The sequence below is a fragment of the Exophiala aquamarina genome (genome assembly GCF_000709125.1).
Source record: "Exophiala aquamarina CBS 119918 chromosome Unknown aczIA-supercont1.10, whole genome shotgun sequence".
NCBI lineage: Eukaryota > Fungi > Ascomycota > Eurotiomycetes > Chaetothyriales > Herpotrichiellaceae > Exophiala > Exophiala aquamarina.
The window spans coordinates 1,112,115-1,126,499 of NW_013550578.1; the positions used below are offsets into that span (position 1 = coordinate 1,112,115).

General features: G+C 51.8%; 5 protein-coding genes across 5 annotated transcripts; 1 reads left to right on the plus strand and 4 right to left on the minus strand.

Moving 5' to 3' along the window:
• Positions 1 to 49: 49 nt before the first annotated feature.
• Positions 50 to 4,518, minus strand: A1O9_09689 (uncharacterized protein; the record flags this gene model as incomplete). Its single annotated transcript, XM_013401658.1, has 5 exons — positions 50 to 79; positions 134 to 2,174; positions 2,250 to 4,044; positions 4,094 to 4,217; positions 4,273 to 4,518. The coding sequence occupies 5 exons, from the start codon at positions 4,516 to 4,518 to the stop codon at positions 50 to 52; spliced, it is 4,236 nt and encodes a 1,411-aa protein (XP_013257112.1).
• Positions 4,519 to 5,464: 946 nt separating this feature from the next.
• On the minus strand, positions 5,465 to 7,171 carry A1O9_09690 (tubulin alpha chain; the record flags this gene model as incomplete). Its single annotated transcript, XM_013401659.1, has 7 exons — positions 5,465 to 5,693; positions 5,741 to 6,164; positions 6,220 to 6,750; positions 6,805 to 6,880; positions 6,930 to 6,956; positions 7,007 to 7,047; positions 7,147 to 7,171. 7 exons carry the CDS (start codon positions 7,169 to 7,171, stop codon positions 5,465 to 5,467), a joined length of 1,353 nt encoding a protein of 450 aa, XP_013257113.1.
• Positions 7,172 to 7,593: 422 nt separating this feature from the next.
• Positions 7,594 to 8,366, plus strand: A1O9_09691 (uncharacterized protein; the record flags this gene model as incomplete). The annotated part of the gene is made up of 2 exons (XM_013401660.1): positions 7,594 to 7,878; positions 7,935 to 8,366. The coding sequence occupies 2 exons, from the start codon at positions 7,594 to 7,596 to the stop codon at positions 8,364 to 8,366; spliced, it is 717 nt and encodes a 238-aa protein (XP_013257114.1).
• Positions 8,367 to 8,371: 5 nt separating this feature from the next.
• On the minus strand, positions 8,372 to 10,657 carry A1O9_09692 (uncharacterized protein; the record flags this gene model as incomplete). The annotated part of the gene is made up of 1 exon (XM_013401661.1): positions 8,372 to 10,657. The coding sequence occupies one exon, from the start codon at positions 10,655 to 10,657 to the stop codon at positions 8,372 to 8,374; it is 2,286 nt and encodes a 761-aa protein (XP_013257115.1).
• Positions 10,658 to 11,249: 592 nt separating this feature from the next.
• On the minus strand, positions 11,250 to 12,347 carry A1O9_09693 (uncharacterized protein; the record flags this gene model as incomplete). Its single annotated transcript, XM_013401662.1, has 4 exons — positions 11,250 to 11,477; positions 11,535 to 11,728; positions 11,787 to 12,025; positions 12,079 to 12,347. The coding sequence occupies 4 exons, from the start codon at positions 12,345 to 12,347 to the stop codon at positions 11,250 to 11,252; spliced, it is 930 nt and encodes a 309-aa protein (XP_013257116.1).
• Between the last annotated feature and the right edge of the window lie 2,038 nt (positions 12,348 to 14,385).

Sequence of the window (14,385 nt, forward strand, 5' to 3'; positions counted from 1 at the left end):
TGGCTGTACGCTGCACTGCATCGTGTCCCAATGGGCGTGGCCATTACAATTAGGATCGGAATGTCAGGTAGTCAGCTGCCTAAATCATTGTCAGGACCCGTGAACTCGGATTTCAAAAGTATACACCACTTACTTTGTCAATGTTATAATCGAACTGCTCCAAAGCCTTCAAGCTCTCATCACGGCTCCATCCCATCGCTGTCAGTCTCTTGAGAATTGGATCATCATGTTCGGTCCCAGTGCTCAAAGCACGCCCAGGCTGAGGGCGGTTAAGCTTGTTACTCGGACTTGCCGGCGTCGCAGCAGAAGCGGGAGACGTGGGAGCATGGGGCGACGACGGCTCCGCTACTGTAACAGAAGGAGTAGCTGCAGCTGCAGCTGCTTCTGGAGGCGTATTTAGTGCATCGAACCCTGATGTCGTGGGTCCAGTCGCTTCGCCGCCAGTCGTATTCAAAGGTGCAAACAGTGCGTCCCAATCATGCGAACCGGTGACAGGAGCAGGTTGGGAACCAAATGCTGAAGCTGTCCCATTTGCTTTGAAAGGGTCACTTGTAGTAGCTTTTGATGAGCTGGTTCCATTGGCCACCGAATCATTTGCAGAGTGCTGTGGTGCGGCCGAGGAGCGGGATTGAGGTGGCGAGTCGAAGGTTGGATCGAAGTCGGCCAGATTTCTAACAGGGCCAAAGACCTGTGCATCGTCCTCAGAATCATCGTCATCATCAACTATAGGGGCCGCCCCAACATCGGCGAAGGCTGAATCAAAATCAAATGGAGCTGTCTTGGGTGGTGGGAAAGGAGCAGGAGCGGAAGGCCCAGAAGGGCTTCTAGGGTGTGCTTCCGGTCCATATGAAGGTGGCTCTCCATTCCCCGCTGGTGGGGCAGTCACAATGGTCTCCCCGCCGGCTGGTGGAGAAGTTGGATCCTCTCTTTCTGGGAGTAAGCCTTTGTATTCGCGAGGAAAGTGAGTAGGATTGTCTTCTGAGACAGTATCACCATAGGTCGGTGGTGACTTTTGCTGGTCGGCTCCGGGCAACGAGCTTGCTGCAGAAGCCGTAGTATCCAAAGGAGGGCGTGGTAGAGAGAGGTTAGCGGGAACCGTTTGTCCCTCTGGTTGCTTGCCTAGACTTTTGGACTCGGATGGCAAATCACGCGGCGGGGACTTCTGGTTGAAGTCATCGTCGAACTTTAGGGGCTCGTCGCTGTAGTCGCTATCCGAATCATCGTCCCCAGCAACCTCTTGGATATCGGGGAACTCTTTAGCTGCAGCATCTTGAGTGCCATTCGTCGATCGTGGTTTTCCAAAATCCGCAAATGCCGAGTCGAAGTCTGCAACTTGTTGGGAGGTAGTCCGTTGATGAGGAGGGCCTCCGAAGAAATCATCAAAGTTTGATTCCGCAGCTTTTCCTTTTCCTGGAGAATCTTTGTCTGCCTGTTCCGATCCATTTGTCGTGGCTGCAGCAAGCCCAGTACCGGCCGCCAGAGTAGCAGCACTAGCAACAGCACCAGAACCAGCAATGACCGCGGCATTGGGAACTCCCTGCGATGGAGTGTCTGAACGTGAACCCGCTGGGAATGCACCAGGGATGCCACCGACTGGCGCTGAAGGTTTTCCGAAGCTGCCCTCCAAGGATTCCCTGGAAGCTGATGCCTGAGGCAAGGTTCTCCTAATAGATTCCTGCTCTTCATCCGGGCCTGCAGCCGTTGCAAAGGGATCGGTGGAGCTACGTGGTGCAGGAGGACTTGGGGTACTTGTCCCCGGAGTAAGAGCACGTGGTGTGTCCGCTGGGCTCAATCGACTGACAGGTGCTGCAACCTTCACGGATGAGCTGATGGAGTCTTCTCTTTCCAGGGGTAAGCGGAAGGGAAGGGATGCCGAGGTGATCTGACGAGATTGTGGAGGTGCGGGCGGTTCAGCCGAAGTGCTAGACGTAGAAAGACCAGGAGATTCAATGCGAGGCAAACTGGGAGAACTACTAGATGGAGGTGTGCTTGAGAAAGACGTTTCAGGCGCTGGCCCTCCCGTGGCGAATGATGGGCCAAAGATACTATCAAAGGCGCTTTGGTTGTTGCTCGGCTCTGGAGAAGCTGCTGGTGGGGAAAAAGTGGTATCTGTTGTCCTGCGGAAAAAGGGGTTTGAACTGGCCGAAGGAGCAGGGCTTACGACAGCGGGAGGGCTTTTAACCACCGGGACAGGAATGCTTCGTGCCTCTTCGAGCTCCTTTTTCGATGTCTCGACTTCGCGAGCTGACTCTTCTGCTTCGCGTGCTGCATCTTCCACTTGTTTTTGTGCAGCCGCGATTTCCGCCTTTATTCTATCTCGCTCCGTTTCATTAGTAGCTAATTGCTTCTTGTTGATGGCCACTAAACCTTTTTGTTGTCTTGCATCGGACTTTAGTTTCTCCAACTGCGGCCTGAGCTGGTCAATTTCCTGATTCGACTGCCGGATGCGCTCCTTCAGTGCAGCATTTTCCCTTTGGTCGGCTTCCAATGCGGCTCGTAGTTGCTGGTGCTGTGTGGAAAGGTCTTGGTGAGTGCCATCGATCATAGCCATATCTGCTTGCAGTCTCTTAGTCTCAGTCTTCGACGCCGTAAGCTGTTCTTGTAAAGCTCTGACTTCTTTGACTTCTTTCTCATAAAGTGCTCTTAGTTGAGCCAAGCGTCCTTCGAAGGCCCGTTTCTGGTTGATGGTGTGGGAAAGCTCTTGATCAGTTTGCTTCCTTGTGCCCTGAAATTCTGTCATCTGCTTCGACAGGCTGCCAATCTGATTCGAGAGATTCCCTAATTCACTGGTTTCGTTGGTGAGCTTGGAATTAATCTCAGGATCAGCATCTCCAAGTAGATCATCTGCCGGAGGAGGTGGTCGGGCTTGGGAGGGGCCAGGTGATCCTGTTGACTGGGGAATCATGCTCTGGCCAAATGAACTTGAAGGTATGAATGGCTTGAAGGTCGTCGAGGTTGTCTGCGGTGAGATAGCTGAAGGAGGGTTGGCAAAAGGGCCAGCATCGGTCCCTCCTGTCGACTGAGGGACCTGGGGAGCAGTGGTCGGAGGAGTACCAAATGCATCGAGGCCAAATAGATCATCAGCAGCAGAACGAGGTTTAGTGATGGGCGCATTCTCAAAGGCTGGAGCCGTTGGCTGAGAGGGGGGAAGAACTTGTTTCCGCATGCTTGGAGGGATGAGAGCCAGGGGTAATGTGTTTGGAAGAACACCTCGGCCATCCTTGGTTCCTCTTTGCTGCCGAATCAAGTACATAGCAACCGCAAATTCATCCTTGTTCAATTGTCCTTCCGAATTCATGTCGGCCAAATCCCAGATTTGAGCGAGCACTTCTTCTGGCAATCGTGCGTTCCCGAAAAACTCGACAGCCTGCTCACCTGTGATAAATCCTCGGCCTTGGCGATCGATCGTGGCAAATATCGAGTCGAAACGGGCCTTATCGGCTGGAGAAACCAGCCACGATTCTCCCGTTGATTGTGCGGAAAGTGGAGTGCTAACTTGTTGCCTAGTAATGGGACTTTGGGGTCTGTGATTGAATCCCGTAAATTGAGGAGGAAGGTTGGGAACAGCACTCGAGCCCGGTCGCGAGCCACTTCCGGCTCGAACTGGAGGTCGCCGAGTCGCAGCCTCATATAGGCCAGGAGGTAATGTGCTTGGGACACCACGCATTTGGCCGGACTTGTAAGACGCGAGCAAATGCATAGCAATCACGAATTCGGTTACGTCCAGCATACCTCTGCCTTGTGTATCTGAAAGCCCCCAGATTCGTCCAAGCACGTCATTAGGCAAACCTGCCCGCTCAAATATCTGCTTTGCAGTCAAACCCGACAAGAAGCCATTTTCAGCTCCTGACTTCTCGAAGAGCGAGGAGTAAGTGGTGACTTTGTCGGGGTTGAGTGCGGGTACTCGAATGGGAGGAGGTCCTGCTGGAGAAGGGCTTGCTGGAGGCCCAGTTGACTGCTGAGCGATCGGTGGGGGAGCCGCCGGAAGTTGGGACTGTGGTTGTATTTCGCCGGGGATAGGATCAAAACGAGGCAACGGGGCAGCTATTGACAGGTCAGTGTGGACCACGTAATCCTGCATGGGGAATCATACGCTGGGTCGCAATACTGGCTGAAGGAGGCCTTCCATTTTGAGCGTGGCCTATAAGTCGCAGGACAACACCGAAACCGGCCGGGGTCAAAAAGCCTCGATTCTCTGTGTCGGCAATTTGCCAGATCTATTATGGTGTGTCAATGATGGCAGCCTGCGCATTGAGGGGAATCGTGACGAACTTGGCCAAGGACATCGGGAGGAAGCTTCGTCCGCTCGAAGAATTTTACGGCGACATCGCCAGAGACAGCTCCAAACCCATCAGGATCAGCTTCTTTCAGAAGCTGCGCATAGACTCGCTTCTCTTCGGGGGTCAGATTGAGGTTCGGATGACCTGGACAAACACAGTCAGTCTCGGTGATGAACGAAGCGTGAATAGATAGAGAGGATAGCGAACCCGAAGCTTGCGATCCAATGATCTCAGACATTACCAAGAGCGAGAAAGGTGATGTTTAGATGATGCGCCTCAGAGACGCAGCCGAAGACGGGGGAGAGAGTCAAATCAGAGGCAGGGCCAACAGGAGGATGACATGAAGGAAGAACCAAACGCTGAAGGAGACAGACAAGACGCCCAGGGCCTGAGCGGGTTCTGTTGAAGCCAAAGATTAAACGGAAAGAAACGAGGTAGGGAGTGTTCTGCGTACGAGTGATATGGAGTAATGTGCAGTCGGGATGGCTGGAAAGGTGTCAAAGGTCAGAGTGGTCGAAGGTTGTCCCAATCGAACCGAACCGTGATGACGAAGCGTAATTATTCCGTCCGCCATAACAAGCAGCTACAGATAGCACCCAGGCAGTTCGTAGGCACACACAATACCGAGTTGTGGGCTTCGTCCGCTCCACCTAATCACCAAGACAGTCCATACTCGTAGCTTTGAGTACAGCCTAATTAACAACTTAGTGGCCCCTCGGGCGCTTTGGGTCCAATTACATAGTGAAGCAACTGCCACCTAGCTTCACCCCGGCCCTCAACCACTTTGCAAGTACTCGTAGTACGGGGTACTTCGGTTCGAACTTTAGGTGGCCCACCTGAGGACGGTGGGCTCTGCTATTATGCAAGAAACTCGTAGGGAATCAAGGCTCTGTACTCTGTACTCCGTACACAGTACACCTTCAATGAATGATAATGAATTGATTCCCAGTTCAATTACTAATCGTCTGGATCGCGACTACCTGCAATGTGCAATTCTATGGACGTTTGTGCAGTCTCACAGAGACCGGCATTCAAACGCCATTTGACTTGAAGCGGGTTGCCCAACAAACCAGCGCTGTAGGACAATTGGCAAAGCTTTGCAGGCGAAACAATCAATGGCTCCTGCACTCCTCGCAATGCTCTTCCAAAGAGCGAGATTTATGCAATCAGAAGTGCAATACCACCTAATGCTCAATCTCAGAGCCGTCTCCCTCTTCGATCGAATCACTGGCAACTTCCTCGTAGTCTCTCTCTAAGGCTGCAAGATCCTCACGTGCTTCGGAGAACTCGCCCTCTTCCATGCCCTCGCCGACATACCAGTGCACGAATGCTCGTTTCGAGTACATGAGATCGAACTTGTGAGACAATGCCGACCATGCCTCAGCAATTGCAGTGGTGTTGGAAAGCATACAACTATCTAGATTAGCTTCAACTCATCCATTGGGATACTCGGAACTTACACTGCACGGTTAACTTTGGCAAGGTCACCATTCGGCACCATCTGAGGAGGTTGGAAGCAGATGCCAATCTTGAATCCAGTAGGGCACCAGTCCACAAATTGAATGGTTCGCTTGGTCTTGAGGGTGGCGACTGCGGTATGCACATCGTTGGGAACCACATCTCCGCGATACAACAGGCAAGTTGCCATGTACTTGCCATTGCGTGGGTCGCATTTGACCATCTGGTTGTTGGGCTCAAAGCAGGACATTGAGATCTCTTGCACTGAGTTGGCCTCATGCTGAGCCTTCGCAGCCGAGATCACGGGGGCGTAGGCCACGAGAGGGAAGTGGATACGGGGATATGGCACCAGATTGGTCTGGAACTCGGCCAAGTCGACATTGAGAGAGCCATCGAATCGTAGAGAGGCGGTGATGGAAGAGACAACTATTGTTGTTAGTCGCGAAATTCAACACTCTCCCCCTTTATGATGATCACATACCTTGCGCAATCAAGCGGTTGAGATTCTCGAAGTTAGGTCTCTCAATCCCAAGGTTACGTCGGCAGATATCATAGATTGCCTCATTGTCAACCATGAAACTACAATCAGAGTGCTCCAACGTAGTGTGCGTAGTGAGGATCGAGTTGTATGGTTCAACGACTGAGGTGGCGTTCTGTGGTGCAGGGTAGACGACGAATTCGAGCTTGCATTTCTTGCCATAGTCAACGGAGAGACGTTCCATCAAGAGAGCGCCAAAGCCAGAGCCAGTACCACCGCCAAAAGAGTGGAAGACAAGGAAGCCTTGAAGACCGGTACAGTTATCAGCAACTCGTCGAACCTTGTCCAACACTTGATCGATCAACTCCTTTCCCACGGTGTAGTGGCCACGAGCATAGTTGTTTGAGGCATCCTCTTTTCCAGTGATCATCTGCTCGGGATGGAACAGGCTTCGGTAGGTGCCGGTGCGGACCTCGTCAACGACATTGGGCTCTAGATCCGCGTAGATGGTGCGAGGGACATATTTGCCATTACCTTGAGGAGAGTCGTCAGCCAACTGCTCGTTTCTGGGGGCTTCTCAATGCTTACCGGTCTCGGAGAAGAAGGTGCTGAAACCTTGATCAGGATCGGCAGCTTTGCGTTCTTCCGTCAGGTAACCATCGGGCTGGTAATGAAATTTAGCGGCATAGCCAGTAGGAAGAGGAATCACGTACTTGGATCCCGTGCTCTAAGCAGTACAGCTGGTAAAGTCAATTAATACTGGAACCTCAGATGGTGAGAATTGACATACCTCCCAGCATGAGTTGGCAATCTGACAGCCAGCCTGGCCGACTGTCGACGAAAGTTAGCCTCATTGTCACGTCTTGATTGTGGGTTGACCAGGGGCTACATTGGTCCGGGCAGGGCAAATCACAACGCGTTGAGACTTACCGTTCAAGCTGATGACTTCTCTCATGGCGACGAGGTGATGGAAATGTTCGAGGCTAGCGATGAATGGACTGCAGAAAGGAATGCGTTTGGGATAAGAGAACCAGCAACCTCGACAAAAGTTGAGTGGACAACCAGGAGAATCGAGGTAGCGTTGTTGGTGGTGGTGATTGTTGATTGTGGGGTGGTACAATGGTGATAGGCGCAGTTTAGTTTGCTTTGGTTTCTCTTTCCGTGCGCGCTTTCTTCACCGCCTGTCTGTTGCCCCTACCCTCCCACCCGAGTCAAGCGCGTTCACGCTTGATCACGTGTATGTCAAAGTTCAACACTCGTGACTTACTCGTAACACGTGCCAAACTACGGGCTGGCAATATCCACACATGGTGCATCACTGGCATTCATGGAGCAATCTTTGTTCTTGAGGATGTCAAGCAAAGCACATAAGACAACATGTCTAAATCCATGCTGTTAGCTTTCATTATATGGTGCATAAATGTTTCTGCAAATGTAGAAAAGGTGATTTTCATCGCTCCAGACACACAGCCAAAGCCACAGGACACAAGTATCGACAATCTCCTCCTGACGCCACTGTCCGAATCCTATCCCGCTGTTCGAACATACATTAACGCAAGTTTCCCAACCAATACATCGCTCAAGGGAACCGAATCCTGGTTCCTCCTGGACGGACTCAAACCTCGTCGACGCTATGAAGTCAGAGTTTGCTGGCTAGCAACCGTAAGTTCCGTTCCTCCTTCGTCCGGTCAAAATCCTCCCTAACTATCCCTCCCAAGCAACCAACGTCCTTTTGGCTCTACTCCCATCAGGTTGACGCCGTCTTCTCTGAACCCACTCTCATCTCGTCTTTAAGCACTTATTCATATGCGAGACATGATCAACTCAATTCGAACGATTTGGAGCTCGTGAAGAACCGCAAGGCAAAACACGATTCCAAACAAGAGTCGACATTTCTCTTCCTGCAGGTCTTTGCAGCTGCGGACTATTTCAGCCTGAACCAAACTCTCATGGATGATGTGCCTCCAGTGGCGGTTGATCTTATATTAGATCCATATGTCTTGGACATTCTTCCAAAGTCCCTGCTGCCGACTGGTCTGTATCTTGGCGTCATTGGATTCATTGCTTGGCAGGCCTCCAGTTGGATTCTGCGGTGTCTTCCCTCAAGCAATGCTGTCTCGAACAGAATACCCTCGGATAAATCCGATTAGCATTGTCAACCCCCAGCCATCGAAAACGGATCTCCCAATTGATCAAATTCTGTCATCAACGAGAATAAGGGAAACTCCTCTGCATAGGATGGAAGACTCGGGATCCCAGATCCGTTAGGTGATAGATAGTCGTTATCAGGAAGCTGGTTAAAGTCATGTCGTTGCAACGCTGGCGGGTAATATTGGTTGGAGGCGTCGTCGCCATTGTTTGCCAGTGCTCCAGATGTGGTTAGAACAGGTCCTCGACCTTCAGAAGGCATCTCGAATCCCAACTGCCATGGCAGCTGATTATCAATGGTCTCTGTCATATCAAAGTTGAATGTCCCATTATTTAAGGCAGATTCGGTCGCTGGTGTCTGATTGGGAGTTGGATTGCCCCTTGATGTGGGCAATGCAGGGTTGCCGTTCTTGTTGATAACATCGCCGAAAATGTTGTGAATGTCCTGCCTCCTCTTCTGCATCTGGACCTTATCACGTCTCTGAATGTGCTCGAGAGCGGCAAGACGCAAGTACGACGTTATGCTGTACAATCGACGAGCCGACATATCGTCCTTGGCCATAATGGTCAAGATTGCTTCAGCCTGAGTCATGCTGCTCAGCAGCGGAAATGACTTGTCAAAGTCCCCAAATATTGCCAAACCAATCACTAGAGCCGAAATAAACACACTGTTTGTGATCATGAACAGCCGCCGAGGAACTCCGGGGGTGTGGACCAGATCAGTGGCAATCTCAATGTTCCTTAAAGCAGCATCAATGCAGGCTTCACTCAAGGTCATTGTCACATTACTGTCCGCCCCGTTCCCCCCTTCGTCACGATTCTTGACTTTAGATGACACTTTGAAAATCAAGAACGGTCTGGTCAACAAAATAATAGACCAGTAATACAATCCCTTTAAATGAGCAATACCGATCGACTGCCGCAGGGATGGCGCCATCGTCCCAGGTTTCTGATCGAGGGAATCAGCCTGCAACCCCGACGGGAGCTGCATGGTCCAATCCCTGTATTGCCGTGAAATACTCTCGACCAGCTGCACAGAGACCTCGCGCCGACAATAGACTTCGTTCAGAATTCGTTCAAAGATAAAACAGATCCTCAAAGTAGCCGATGTATTCCGCCCGTTCATTTGAATGTCTTCATAATCTCGACTGGATCGGTGCCACGAGACGCTGCCACCGTCAACCTCGGATGTCGCGGGTGGACGGCCAAGTGAACCACTCATGAACAGGTCCAGCACACGCAAGCTCTTCCACACCCTCTCTCGCGCCACTCTTTCTCTCGGCTCGAACAAGCTCGATATGTCGCTTCGGTGGAGGCCAAGCGCATAGGCGGCGCGGACGGCGATGCCCATCAACATGAACGCACCGTTTCGTCTCGTAGCGGACAGCATGTAGAATGATATTAGCGCATAAGCCTGGACAGTCAGGACACTCGGGTCTTCGAGAAAGCTCGAGACCCCGATTTCCCTGCCCCGACTAAAATAGAATTCCGCCTGATCTGGATCGCCAGAATCCCGGGTCAAGGCACCAATCGCCATGACGAGATAGTAAATCGAGCTGTTGAAATCCGTTTCCGCCGTGGAATCCTTTGTCCACGTACACAGATGGTCCGTAATGTCGTCCGGGTCGAACAGATCGATAATGCCGCTGGAAGCGAGCAAGTAGTGCTTGATTAGATCCTGCGCCTCGGCCAGCGTCGGCTTGGGGTGCTGTGCCTGCTGAGGAGTTGGAGCTTTGTGCGGCGGGATCACTTCACACATGGCATGCCTCAGGGGATCAGAAGTCAAGTGACACTCGCCGATGTCGATCTTGACCAGGCGGCGGATGTTCTGCACAAACGCCAGATTGCTCGAGTCGCCCACGAAAATGAACTTCCCACGGCCATCGCGCAAGAGTCTTGCAAGTTTAGGCACGGGGGCGCGCGAGACGAGATGATCCGGGTCCCTTTCGTACTGCGGAGACTTTGGCTGCGCGCTTCTGGAACCCGAGAGCGTCAAGAGCGACTCGATGGCGATTTCGGCGTCGTTGGAATCGTTCAGCGCGTCCTTGAGAGTGATGGACTGGGCGGGCGACGCTTCATCCGGTCGGTTTGAGACTGAACCTGAACCTGAACCTGAGCCCGAGCCACTCCGCTTGGGTAATCCATCAGAGAAGACACATTCTGGCTCGCGTCCGCGTCGCTTGCAGAGGAGACATGGATGCTGGCCGTCACATTTTTCCTTTCGGCGTTTGCAGGTGTCACACGCGCGGGCGACCCTCTTCCGGTCCTCGTCTTTCACACGAGGGCGAGGCATCACATTACCAAAAGGGTTAAATTGAAGATAGCCTGATAGTTAGTCGTTCGAAGCAAAGCATGCGGCTACTCGCAGGATCAATTATCCGAAAATGCACGGAGGGGTGGAATTGTGGGATGGCCGGATATAGCACCTTGGTGGTAAGCAAAAGCTGGAGAAGGGAGGATTTGTGAGGATGGGTTCGGAAGTGGGCGAATCTAAAAGAGTGAGTTGTGGGGACTGGGGGAGAGGGGGGTTCATCGTTGCTCAGCCTCTCTCTGCAGCCCCCAAAGGCTTAAAGCGGCCTCTGCCAGGATCAAAGCGGCAGCAGGAAACGAGGTGGCTTGGTTAGCGCACTTAAGCACAACAAAATGCATATGCGGGGCCAACCAATCACAGAATCCGCGTTTGACCCTGCTGACCTAACAAAGAGCCGAGGCTTAGAGAGGCATGTGTGAAGCCATCCGAGAGTTGAATAGGATGAGCGACTGGTACGAGGTACTGAACAATCTGCTGATGGTACCGCAGAGATAGAAATTTTTATTATAGACAAGGATATCAAAACAGACCTCTTACAGACGCTCCAAAGCCCCCCACGAGCCAGGCTCTCTCGCTACACCTGAGTAGCCAAGCCATCCGGGGGCCCTGACTCGCCTTTCGAATCCAAAGGAGCCATGTTGACATCATACTTCAATTCCAGAGCTGCCTGGGGGTCCCCTTTTCGCGGCACGAACTCAACCACCAGGGAGTCTTTCACGGCGAACACCGAGTCATCGTCGAGATACTTGCTGGCCTTGTCGAAGATCTGTGTCGTGATTGGCTTGTAGCCTTCCACCAAGACCTGATATCTGTTGTCAGCACGAAGACTGGAGGGTCTCGGATCCTTGTTAAGACTTACGATCAAGTGGATATGTGCTGGGCGGTATGGATGTCGGTCCAGAAGTTGCAGAAGTTTACCGGCTGGGCCATCGAATGGGATGGGATAGGGTGTCGGTCGGAGGGCGTAGAAGGCATATTCACCATTGGTATCGGTGATGAACTTCCCCCGCAGGTTGCAGTCGACTTGATTGTCGTCTTGTTGCTCATACAGACCTGATTGATTACCAGTTAGCGGACCCTCGTCATGGTACGAAAGCGAAACACGACTCACCATTTGTGGATGCCTCCCATACATCGATACTGGCATTGGCTAGTGGTTTCTGTGTGGTTGCATCAAGAACTTGGCCGTGCATATATACGACCTCGGCGTCCTTGGGGGTGTTGAATGAGATCGTAGCGCCCTTTTCGCGGATTGGATGGTCATGTCTGAAGAAAGGGCCCAAGATGGCGCTTTGGGTGGCGACAGTGGTGGCTTCGGATGCCTTCTTGTAGGTGATCTCGTCGACGAGACTGACAATACATCAACAATGGGCAGAAGGGAGAGGAAAGAGGGATTGCCTTACGATTCAAGACCGACAACATCACAGACCAGTTGACCCTCATTTCGTTTGTCGTTGCTCATTTGACCGGCCCAGTTGATCAGCGCAACACCTTCCGTCCATTCATCCACGGTTAATTCGACTTCACGGGCAAAATCGTGCAGGTGTTGGATCAAACTGGTCATGACTACTTTCATCCTGGGTGAAGTCTTTGGACCCATAGCGTCGATGACATGTTGCGTGAAATTGGGGTCAAACCGATGTGGTGCTGACTTGACGCCGTTGGTTGTCATTTTGAGGCGAATCTAGAATACTTGGTACGTGTACTAGGGGCTCGTATTATATTGGACACTGAGTTCACGACACGTCTCCTCCAGAGGATTAAGCAGCTTTGCGTAATCGTAGGACACTCTCGAGGTATTGATGAACTTGGGTAGAGGCAGTACAACGCAGTGGTAATGACTTTCAGCTGGTTGGTAGAAAAGGAGTCGTTGATGGATGTTCTAAATACCCCGCCTTGATGGGACAGTCAAAGACTTCATATGGGAATCTGGATACCCGCTCCCCTTGTCGGCCTTGCATCGGATCCTGGAGAGTCCCTTTATTATTATTGCTGAACCAGACTGTTCCCGGTTAAGCGGGACCCCGACCTTCCTCCTCCCCTCAGTTCCTCAGCCCACCAAAGCCCACAGGTCCACTTCCATCCCGACGGCCACATCATTTCTGCTTGTCGTCGGCTCGAGCCCCTTCGGGTTGATTGTTCAATATCCACCACAACATGTTTCCAGGTTGGCCATCCATACTACTTGTGGCCTGATATCATTGAGAGTCTACTTATTGTCGCCTCGCCGTCTCTTCCAACCCGACAGACCGACGGATGGTGTATTCAAGATTAGAAATGTGTGCGGAATCAATCCTTTCTTTCAGATCACTCCACCCTGGTAAAGTCGTAACTGAGGCAAAGACTCGAGTCGGCTTGCGTCTCAGGTGAGCAGCTCTGTAACTAAGCATAAGGCTGCGGGCCCCAATTCAAACCCGGTTGTACCAACTGCAAGAGACATGGCTTGCACCATTCCACCAGGTTCAATTCAAGATCACAGCTGTCGTATATTATTCTGTAGCCATTGAGAAGCAGTCATGCTCTATCTTAGGTCCCTTGGTGCATCCACAACAACTCTGGGGATGGGGACGAGGGTCAGCGAGGGACCTTTGGGTGACATGCCCGCTTCCCTCTTCCGACGCTGCGGCCCGCCAACGTCTGATGCCTCGAACAGACCAAACTCTCCCAAACGAAGATCAACTCCATACTTGTTCCACAGAAGACCCCTTGTGGTGCCCAGGCACTGTGTTGATTGTCATCCCCTGCGCACTCATAATCTAGAGGTGAGTATTATCCAGCGCATCCCCCCTTGCCAGCAATGAGGATTTGACTTCTCAACCAACTAGCAATACAGGTCATTAGCGTGTATTCAATACCCAGGCTTCCAGTTAGAACAGCTGAAGGAAATGGAAACCACTCTTCACAGCCATAAATTAACCTACCAGTTGTCAATTTCCAAATGAGGGCAGTGATAATTGCGCCAGAAGCCACGAGAACGAACAACGTTGTTCCAAACATCCAGAGAGCTCGTCGATACCTTGAGGACCAGACTCGCAATGATATGAGAACAGTATTTCCCATGTTGTGTTCACTCCTTGGAATGGCTTCATCAGGTGAGGTTCGGCTTGTATTGGCGAACGTCGACTGGGAAAAATCCAACTGCTTGTGCTCCTGGCAATAGGAGGTCAAGCTTGTTCCAAGACAGCTGCTACTTGCGTATGGGGAATCAACTACCACAGCGGGGTCACGGTTACCATGCAGTCGCTGCATATATCCGTGGCCAAGTTGTACTTGCGTTGGGATCTTGTTATATCTTGAGGCATATGACACTTCGGTCTTGAACCCTTCCCGAACGTGTTGCGACCTAATATCCTGTGCTTCCGCGCCAGCATGAGAATGATGCTGCCCGAAACAATCTGGCAAAGCTGCAAATACGTCGTCGGAGAATGAGACATGTTTCCTCGGATTCAGACGGTAAGCAGAAGAAGGTATGTACGCTGTGGAGGGCATAGCAATAGGTAATAGAATGACAGTTTGGCGTAAGTTCGTCAAAGATGTCATAGGACGCGGTGGTCGTGGAGGAGCTGGAAGCGAAGGTAATTTGCAAGGCTCTCGGCTCTCAGGGGATGCGATGATATCGGGTGAGGCGGATGAATGTTGTAACGACTTTAGGCGTGGTTGCCAGGACGGAAGCCGAAGTTTCCACCATGGGACCCTCTTTGGCGATTCTT